This window comes from Xenopus tropicalis, chromosome 7 (assembly GCF_000004195.4).
Source record: "Xenopus tropicalis strain Nigerian chromosome 7, UCB_Xtro_10.0, whole genome shotgun sequence".
Classification (NCBI taxonomy): Eukaryota; Metazoa; Chordata; class Amphibia; order Anura; family Pipidae; genus Xenopus; species Xenopus tropicalis.
In genome coordinates, this window is record NC_030683.2 from 5,086,370 (window position 1) to 5,096,956 (window position 10,587).

The 10,587-nt window shown below is 46.9% G+C and overlaps 1 protein-coding gene across 1 annotated transcript; it reads left to right on the forward strand.

Moving 5' to 3' along the window:
- The first annotated feature begins 1,607 nt into the window (after positions 1 to 1,607).
- Positions 1,608 to 10,332, forward strand: LOC100486017 (pancreatic triacylglycerol lipase). The gene is made up of 13 exons (XM_031906097.1): positions 1,608 to 1,916; positions 4,046 to 4,094; positions 4,629 to 4,783; positions 5,147 to 5,272; positions 5,348 to 5,482; positions 6,229 to 6,337; positions 6,431 to 6,550; positions 6,830 to 6,949; positions 7,229 to 7,347; positions 7,445 to 7,571; positions 9,342 to 9,453; positions 9,578 to 9,745; positions 10,207 to 10,332. The coding sequence occupies exons 2-13, from the start codon at positions 4,046 to 4,048 to the stop codon at positions 10,268 to 10,270; spliced, it is 1,404 nt and encodes a 467-aa protein (XP_031761957.1). The 5' UTR covers positions 1,608 to 1,916; the 3' UTR covers positions 10,271 to 10,332.
- Positions 10,333 to 10,587: the final 255 nt, after the last annotated feature.

Sequence of the window (10,587 nt, forward strand, 5' to 3'; positions counted from 1 at the left end):
TGATTTATTATTTGCACATTATATAATAACGTACAGTTACCCTTGTTTAAAGGGCACAAAATCCCGAGACCAAGGGTAATATTATGCTATTGGCTGCTGTACTGCCTCAAATGTACATGAGACTATAGGGGTACTGCCATACTGCCGTCATAGAGTTATATGTGTGTATAAATAAGCAGGACTGGGCCGGGGGGCCCCCAACACACCTATAGTAAGACTAAAGAACATACTCTCGGGGGAGCCACATACCCCCCAGTCTGACCCTGTAAATAAGTTAAATAATTCCAACACAGAATGAGGTTCTAGACTGTATTCTTGGTCACTGGGCCTTTGACATCAGTATGAAACAAAACAGAAAATGGTCACTTGTGGATATTTTAGGATTTGTATTACGGATACGAATATGAGAGGGAAGTGAATGGAAAATAGAAAAGGACTTTCTCCTGTTCATTCATGGCTATCCTTATCATTTACAGTAGGGGGTACATTATCCCTTATAATACATGAGTGATACTCAGAGTTCCCTGTATAACTCAGCCTGCAGCCTTGTGCCTTTATATGGGGGGCACAGAACCCCTCAGTGACTGCTAATATCCTTATCATTTACAGTAGGGGGTACATTATCCCTTATAATACATGAGTGATACTCAGAGTTCCCTGTATAACTCAGCCTGCAGCCTTGTGCCTTTATATGGGGGGCACAGAACCCCTCAGTGACTGCTAATATCCTTATCATTTACAGTAGGGGGTACATTATCCCTTATAATACATGAGTGATACTCAGAGTTCCCTGTATAACTCAGCCTGCAGCCTTGTGCCTTTATATGGGGGGCACAGAACCCCTCAGTGACTGCTAATATCCTTATCATTTACAGTAGGGGGTACATTATCCCTTATAATACATGAGTGATACTCAGAGTTCCCTGTATAACTCAGCCTGCAGCCTTGTGCCTTTATATGGGGGGCACAGAACCCCTCAGTGACTGCTAATATCCTTATCATTTACAGTAGGGGGTACATTATCCCTTATAATACATGAGTGATACTCAGAGTTCCCTGTATTACTCAGCCTGCAGCCTTGTGCCTTTATATGGGCACAGAACCCCTCAGTTACTTCTGATATCCTTATCATTTACAGCTGGGGGTAGATTATCCCACGTAATATACACAAATAAATGTATATATTTATACAATCAGTTTGCTTTAATAGTCAGGCAAATGAATGCAGGGGACCTTGATGGTATCAGTGCCGCTATTTCGAGGTCTCTGTGGAACAAACTTCCCATCATATAAACACGACTAACAAATCTTTGGCCTTGGGAGGCCGCGGGTCTCAGGAGTCATGTGTTCCAGACATTGGATTTCTCACTGTATTTAAATAAAAACAGCTTTGGCTATAGGGAAACTCTGCATTGGGTGGGTGGGGCAGCTCTGAGCCAATAATAAAGCCACAAATACCATATGTTTATGTGGGAGTGTCCTCAGCTTTGACCTGCAGAGCCAATGAAATCCTTCGGATATTCCCAGAGCTAACTGAGCCTCAGAGAATTATACAGAACACTCACAGGTCTGGAACAAACTGTAGCCAATTGGAATATTGACTGAACTAAACGTGGAGCCAATCAGAGCCCTAGAACATTCTCAGGGTTACACGGGTGTGTAATGTATCATATAATACCCCTAATTACTAAACAGCCCCCTTCCTACAGGTTTGGGTCACTCACTGCCCGAGACAATAGTGTCAGAACCATTCCTGCGGGAATTCCACCATCCTTTCCGATTTCCCAAGGCAAAGGTACCGCTAATAAACCTGATCAGCTGATACCACTAGGCCCCGCCCACTCACCTGTGTATTTCAGAGCAGGTACCCACACGCCAGCAGTGCACTCCAGAACTGCCCCGGGATCCACAGCAAGGTGAGCTAGAACCTACTGCCCCATATATATATATATATACCCTGTCCCCCAATAATCTATAGATATGTGTAACTGTCACTGTGTCTGTCCCTTTCCCTTCCCTGCACTGCTGGTTCTGACTCCTGATACAACTCCCCAATACCCATTCATCCCTCATTCTCACTGGGTTTATAGTTATGTGTAACTGTCACTGTGTCTGTCCCTTTCCCTTCCCTGCACTGCTGGTTCTGACTCCTGATACAACTCCCCAATACCCATTCATTCCTCATTCTCACTGGGTTTATAGTTATGTGTAACTGTCACTGTGTCTGTCCCTTTCCCTTCCCTGCACTGCTGGTTCTGACTCCTGATACAACTCCCCAATACCCATTCATTCCTCATTCTCACTGGGTTTATAGTTATGTGTAACTGTCACTGTGTCTGTCCCTTTCCCTTCCCTGCACTGCTGGTTCTGACTCCTGATACAACTCCCCAATACCCATTCATTCCTCATTCTCACTGGGTTTATAGTTATGTGTAACTGTCACTGTGTCTGTCCCTTTCCCTTCCCTGCACTGCTGGTTCTGACTCCTGATACAACTCCCCAATATCCATTCATCCCTCATTCTCACTGGGTTTATAGTTATGTGTAACTGTCACTGTGTCTGTCCCTTTCCCTTCCCTGCACTGCTGGTTCTGACTCCTGATACAACTCCCCAATACCCATTCATCCCTCATTCTCACTGGGTTTATAGTTATGTGTAACTGTCACTGTGTCTGTCCCTTTCCCTTCCCTGCACTGCTGGTTCTGACTCCTGATACAACTCCCCAATATCCATTCATTCCTCATTCTCACTGGGTTTATAGTTATGTGTAACTGTCACTGTGTCTGTCCCTTTCCCTTCCCTGCACTGCTGGTTCTGACTCCTGATACAACTCCCCAATATCCATTCATTCCTCATTCTCACTGGGTTTATAGTTATGTGTAACTGTCACTGTGTCTGTCCCTTTCCCTTCCCTGCACTGCTGGTTCTGACTCCTGATACAACTCCCCAATACCCATTCATCCCTCATTCTCACTGGGTTTATAGTTATGTGTAACTGTCACTGTGTCTGTCCCTTTCCCTTCCCTGCACTGCTGGTTCTGACTCCTGATACAACTCCCCAATACCCATTCATCCCTCATTCTCACTGGGTTTATAGTTATGTGTAACTGTCACTGTGTCTGTCCCTTTCCCTTCCCTGCACTGCTGGTTCTGACTCCTGATACAACTCCCCAATACCCATTCATCCCTCATTCTCACTGGGTTTATAGTTATGTGTAACTGTCACTGTGTCTGTCCCTTTCCCTTCCCTGCACTGCTGGTTCTGACTCCTGATACAACTCCCCAATACCCATTCATCCCTCATTCTCACTGGGTTTATAGTTATGTGTAACTGTCACTGTGTCTGTCCCTTTCCCTTCCCTGCACTGCTGGTTCTGACTCCTGATACAACTCCCCAATACCCATTCATTCCTCATTCTCACTGGGTTTATAGTTATGTGTAACTGTCACTGTGTCTGTCCCTTTCCCTTCTCTGCACTGCTGGTTCTGACTCCTGATACAACTCCCCAATATCCATTCATTCCTCATTCTCACTGGGTTTATAGTTATGTGTAACTGTCACTGTGTCTGTCCCTTTCCCTTCCCTGCACTGCTGGTTCTGACTCCTGATACAACTCCCCAATATCCATTCATTCCTCATTCTCACTGGGTTTATAGTTATGTGTAACTGTCACTGTGTCTGTCCCTTTCCCTTCTCTGCACTGCTGGTTCTGACTCCTGATACAACTCCCCAATATCCATTCATTCCTCATTCTCACTGGGTTATAGTTATGTGTAACTGTCACTGTGTCTGTCCCTTTCCCTTCTCTGCACTGCGGGTTCTGACTCCTGATACAACTCCCCAATACCCATTCATTCCTCATTCTCACTGGGTTTATAGTTATGTGTAACTGTCACTGTGTCTGTCCCTTTCCCTTCCCTGCACTGCTGGTTCTGACTCCTGATACAACTCCCCAATATCCATTGATCAGATTCATATTACACACAGACATAACTTTATGTTCATTCCCAGTAGAACTGAAGTATTTCTTTCTTTCCCTTTAGATGATCGGGGGGCTGTGGTTGGTCACCCTCCTAGTGGGGGCTGTAAAAGGTGGGTTTCTTGGTAAAAGCTCAATAAGAATAAGGGAAAACAAAATGAAGTTGTGAAGTAAGAAATAAAAGATATAACCGGACACATAACCTAAGCCTATATATTTCACTGGTTATTTACAGTAAAATAAAGGGAATATAAATAATAATATTTATATAAATAAATAAATAGACCAGGGGTTTGTTCATCCTGACCCCAGACACAGCTCCAATACCCTCACATGGATTAGTGCCCCCAAACAGCCCTGGGGTTCTCTCCCTGATACAGGGGTGCTGTAAGGTAATGGTAGCTCTTATTGAGGACGTTCTGGAAGGAAACTGGGGGCCGTTGCCATGGGGACACATTAATTACCTGGTGGGGAGGCTTTACTTCCCCTTTAAGAGGTACTTTATCCAATTAATATTGCAGCTGGGTGGTGGGTCCTGCAAAGGGAAGAAGTGTCTGTAGAGAAGTCCTTATTGGGGTACAAACAGGCTTTGGGGTTGGGGGAAATGTAAGTGACGGACTCATGAGGTCTCTTCCCATGATTCCCAGGCGGGGAGGTTTGTTATAACCGGATCGGCTGCTTCCCAGACAGTGTTCCCTGGGCAGGAACTGTGGAGAGACCCATAAACCATTTACCCCAATCTCCCGAGAAGATCAACACTCGCTTCCTCCTATTCACTCAGCAGAATCCCAATAGCTACCAGGTAAGTGCCCCCCCCCCTCTCCTGGTAGGGACCCCCATAACCTGACTGCCCTTACAGTAAGGAACCCCTTCCTATGCTGATGGTGAGATCCCCTTTCCTCCCCACCCCCAATGAATCACTCATTCCCCCTCTCTTGGTAGGGAACCCCATAACCTGACTGCCCTTACAGTAAGGAACCCCTTCGTATGCTGATGGTGAGATCTCCTTTCCTCCATACCAATTAATCCCTATAACTCCTGGTATGTTTGCTCCTTGGAACTCCCCTGTAGGGAACGACCTGCTGCAATGAGCAATTGGAATAATATAGTTTGTTGGCCAAATTAAACCAACTGAGTTAGTGACTTATAATTCCGTATATTACAGGAAATTTCCGCTATAAACCCCTCCACAATCTCTGCATCAAACTTCAGAAGCACCCGTAAAACTCGCTTTATTATTCACGGCTTCATTGACAAAGGGGAGGAGAGTTGGCTGACGGACATGTGCAAGGTAAGTGATAATAATATATAATAATAATAATATAATATATAATCCGGCCATTAATTCTCTTGTGAAAACCCTCAGACAATGTTGCAAGTGGAAGACGTGAACTGTTTGTGTGTGGATTGGATGGGGGGATCCCGAACTCTCTATACCCAGGCGGCCAACAATATCCGCGTTGTGGGCGCAGAAGTGGCTTATTTCATTGACACCCTAACGGTATGTACAGTTTATTAGTATTATTATATCTTAGTCATAATTAAATCATCCAAACCTGTTATAAATAGCAACAATGGGAAGGGAGCAAGATAGCAGCTCCCAGTAGGTATCAGAATAGCACTCAATAGTAAGAAATCCAAGTCCGGCTTGGGACTCCTCCAGTTACATGGGAGTAGGAGAAACAATAGGTTAGCTGAAAGCAGTTCTAATGTGTAGCGCTGGCTGAAAGCTCAGACTCAGGCACACTTTACTGCTGCGCTGCAAGTTGGAGTGATATCCCCCCCCTCTAGAGTTAAAGAGATTAACCCTTACACCTCTCACCCCCAGCAGCCGATCAGCAGAACAATGGGAAGGGAGCAAGATAGCAGCTCCCAGTAGGTATCAGAATAGCACTCAATAGTAAGAAATCCAAGTCCGGCTTGGGACTCCTCCAGTTACATGGGAGTAAGAGAAACAATAGGTTATCTGAGAGCAGTTCTAATGTGTAGCGCTGGCTGAAAGCTCAGACTCAGGCACACTTTACTGCTGCGCTGCAAGTTGGAGTGATATCCCCCCCATCACCCCCAGCAACCGATCAGCAGAACAATGGGAAGGGAGCAAGATAGCAGCTCCCAGTAGGTATCAGAATAGCACTCAATAGTAAGAAATCCAAGTCCGGCTTGGGACTCCTCCAGTTACATGGGAGTAGGAGAAACAATAGGCACAGATATGTTGCAGAACACTTACCTGGATGTTGGTTCCATTAGAGCATGTACGGACACTCTCCAGCTATGGTGCATGTCATTGGCCACAGCCTTGGAGCCCAAGCTGCCGGAGAGGCTGGAAAGAGGAGGAAAGGGATTGGCAGGATCACAGGTAGGCGTGAACACTAAGAATATCCAAGTTTCCTTACACAGGATTGGTCAGGTTTGTCACATGTCTATTCAAGGATGGGCTGTGTTTCTCCAGGTCTTGATCCGGCTGAGCCCTACTTCCAGGGGACCCCAATTGAAGTGAGACTGGATCCGTCCGACGCTAAGTTTGTAGATGTTATACATACAGATGCAGCCCCAATGCTCCCAAACCTAGGTAATGAGGCATGTAGGGTCCATACTATAATGCAGAGACTGCTATTCTGAGACATTTTGCAATTGGTCTTTGCAATTTTTTCTGATTTGCAGTTTCTGAATTATTCAGCGTTGTGTTCAGCAGCTCTCCAGTTTGGAATGCCAGCAGCTATCTGGTTGCTAGGGTTCAATTTAACCTAGCAACCAGGTAGAGACTGGTATATGAATAGAGGAGGGACTAAATAGAAAAATAAGTAATAAAAAGTAACAATAACATCCCGTCTCTATGTTATGGCGGCAGGACTGGGAATGAGCCAATTAGTTGGCCATCTTGACTTCTTCCCCAATGGAGGAGAAGAGATGCCGGGATGTAAGAAGAACGCCCTCTCTCAGATTATAGATATCGACGGGATATGGCAAGGTGAGTGAATCGCAGGTAAGGAGAGGCAGGAGTGAGCCAATAAGACATGAAGTTTCAGCCTCTGGTCAGGGCACCCCCAGGCCAATAACAAGGCGAGGTGGGCGGGGCAGGCAATATATGACTGACAGCTCAGATTTTTAATTACAATTACTTTCACTTTCCATTCAGCACTTCCTAGATATCAATGAGATAGCGAATGCATACGATTTTGGGGGGATACAGAGCAGTGTTCCCAAAATGGTGACAGGTCCCCTTTAACCCCCTCTGTTGTTTCACAAGGAACTCGCGACTTTGTGGCCTGCAACCATCTCCGGAGCTACAAGTACTACACCAACAGCATTCTCAAGCGCGACGGCTTCGTCGGATTCCCCACCGCCACCTACGACACCTTTAAATCGGTAGGAAAGTACAAATAGGGCCCCGGAGCTTCCTATAGGGGCCCCATGTGTCTGTATATTGTAATACTAATAATACTCTCCCTCTGCCTGTCCCCAGGGGGCGGTGTTCCCATGCCCCAGCGGGGGGTGCCCATTGATGGGTCACTATGCCGATACCTACACTGGACAAATAATCAACAGCCAAAAGTATTTCTTGAACACTGGGGATGAAAAGGAATTTGCACGTAGGTTTCATTTGGGGATATTATGTGCTTATCAATCAGGGGGTGTAACTGGGCTCTTGGGGTCCCCAGGGGGAATCGTCTCATGCTTAACCCTTAATGGGCTGCACCTCCCACTGTACAAACCTCTCACAGAGTCCTCTGTCTCTCTAAGGGTAATGGCACTACAATAAAGCCTGGGGCATAAAGCACCCCAGTAGCACCCAGAAGCACCCCAGTAGCACTCAGAAGCACCCCAGTAGCACCCAGAAGCACCCCAGTAGCACCCAGAAGCACCCCAGTAGCACTCAGAAGCACCCCAGTAGCACCCAGAAGCACCCCAGTAGCACTCAGAAGCACCCCAGTAGCACTCAGAAGCACCCCAGTTGCACCCAGAAGCACCCCAGTAGCACTCAGAAGCACCCTAGTAGCACCCAGAAGCACCCCAGTAGCACCCAGAAGCACCCCAGTAGCACCCAGAAGCACCTCTGTAGCACTCAGAAGCACCCCAGTTGCACCCAGAAGCACCCCAGTAGCACTCATAAGCAACCTAGTAGCACCCAGTAGCACCCAGAAGCACCCTAGTAGCACCCAGGAGCACCCCAGTAGCACTCAGAAGCACCCCAGTAGCACCCAGAAGCACCCCAGTAGCACTCAGAAGCACCCCAGTAGCATTTAGAAGCACCCCAGTTGCACCCAGAAGCACCCCAGTAGCACTCAGAAGCACCCTAGTAGCACCCAGAAGCACCCCAGTAGCACCCAGAAGCACCCCAGTAGCACCCAGAAGCACCCCAGTAGCACTCAGAAGCACCCCAGTTGCACCCAGAAGCACCCCAGTAGCACTCATAATCAACCTAGTAGCACCCAGTAGCACCCAGAAGCACCCTAGTAGCACCCAGGAGCACCCCAGTAGCTCCCAGAGCAGCTTCTAATAGACCCCGGTTGTCTGATAAGTGAATGCCAGGTGATAGAAATGCTTAGTGATGCCCCCTACTGGCACTGCAGTGATTGGCCAGTTATCAGGGGCGGCAAAAAAGTTGCTTCTCGTAACTTAACAAGCCAAATTTTTACTTTTTTAAAAAGAAAATTCAGCTCTGCAAGTGCAGAGAGCATATTAGCGCTGTCCGCCCTTTGGACCCGCTGGGGTTGTCACTGGTTTTGACCCAAATAGCCCAGTTTTTGGAAGGTCAAAACTGCCTGCCTGGTTTACCAAATTAAGAAAACTTGCAGAAATAGCTGAGATTGATGAGGCAATCGGGCAATAGCCAATCTCTACGTTATAGCCCCACCCCTGTGACATCTCCGACCCAGCCCTTTCCCGCCCCCATGATGTCACTGGCAACCCCTCCCCGCCCCCTGTGACATCACTGCCTGCCCCCTGCCCGGAGAAAGAAGCTGGCAGAGGTGGCACCCCTAGGAGAGAGCGGGAGAGAAGGGGTGGTCCCGGAATTGCCAGTGCTTCTGCCTACCCCATCCCACACTTTATTGCCCCGCGTTCTCTTACTGGGTGTGCTGCACTCTCTTGCCCCCTGCGTGGCACATACCCCCCCATGATGTCACTGCGCACGTGGGGTGGCCGGCCGGGCTGCCTGGGGCACCATTACTCCCTATTGTTATTATTAATATTAACATTTATTTATAAAGCGCCAACATATCCCGCAGCGCTGTACAATAAGTGGGTTACATACATTGGACATACAGAGTAACATATAAAGCAATCAGTAACCGATACAGGAGCCCTGCCCAAAAGAGCTTACACTCTATGAATTAATCCTTATTCTCCTGCTGATCCAGGTTGGAGGTACAAGGTGACAGTTCAGATCACCAGCTCCAGGGACGTACAGGGATATTTCAATGTGGCTCTGTATGGGGGAAATGGGAACACCCGCCAGTATGAGGTATACAAGTAGGTGCCCACATTTCTATATTTCTTACCTGTTCAAAACATTGATATCAAATAATGACTACAAGAACCCCCCTGCTCCGCCTTGTTGATTGGGCAAAATGATGTTGTTTGTATTTTCCTACAGGGGGACCCTAAAGTCCGGCAGCTCCCACTCAGCGTTCATTGATGTGGAGTCGGATGTGGGAACCTTGGATAAGGTGAAGTTTGTCTGGAACAATAACCTGATCAACCCCCTCCTGCCAACAGTGGGAGCTCAGTCTGTAACTGTGCAATATGGGAAAGATGGCAGAACGTAAGTATAAGCAACCCAATAATATTATCATAGGTAATAGTAATAATGTACCCCCTACTGTAAATGATAAGGATATTAGCAGTCACTGAGGGGTTCTGTGCCCATATAAAGGCACAAGGCTGCAGGCTGAGTTATACAGGGAACTCTGAGTATCACTCATGTATTATAAGGGATAATGTACCCCCTACTGTAAATGATAAGGATATTAGCAGTCACTGAGGGGCTCTGTGCCCATATAAAGGCACAAGGCTGCAGGCTGAGTTATACAGGGAACTCTGAGTATCACTCATGTATTATAAGGGATAATGTACCCCCTACTGTAAATGATAAGGATATTAGCAGTCACTGAGGGGTTCTGTGCCCATATAAAGGATTTGGAGTTATAGCCGTTACTAGTTTGGGGGCAATTCCCCCCTCTCATACTGATGTATTTAGGCTTCGCTTCCCCTTTATCCCATCAGGTACAGATTCTGCGGCAGCGGCTCAGTGAGGGAAGAAGTCCTTCAGACCCTGAATGCTTGTTAAAGGGGCGGTACAATCCTCTTTCTGATGCTTTTAAAACGATCAAATAAAAATATAAAATATTTCACAGTTTTTGTTCTTCCCTTTGTCCATCCAGCCTGTAGCGGGCAACATTTACTGACCCCACCCCACTTCTACCCATAATTCCATCCACTTTCCAAGAAGTTCCTCCTCCAGGCTTTGCTCCTCCCATAATGCCAAGTCTTGTTACTTGGTTACTGTAATGTTAAGTACTTGCTCAGTGCCCCCCACCTATGGTTGCCAACTTTTTCTGTCAATAATACTGGCCTTCAGCTTGGGGGAGTGTCATGACATCATTT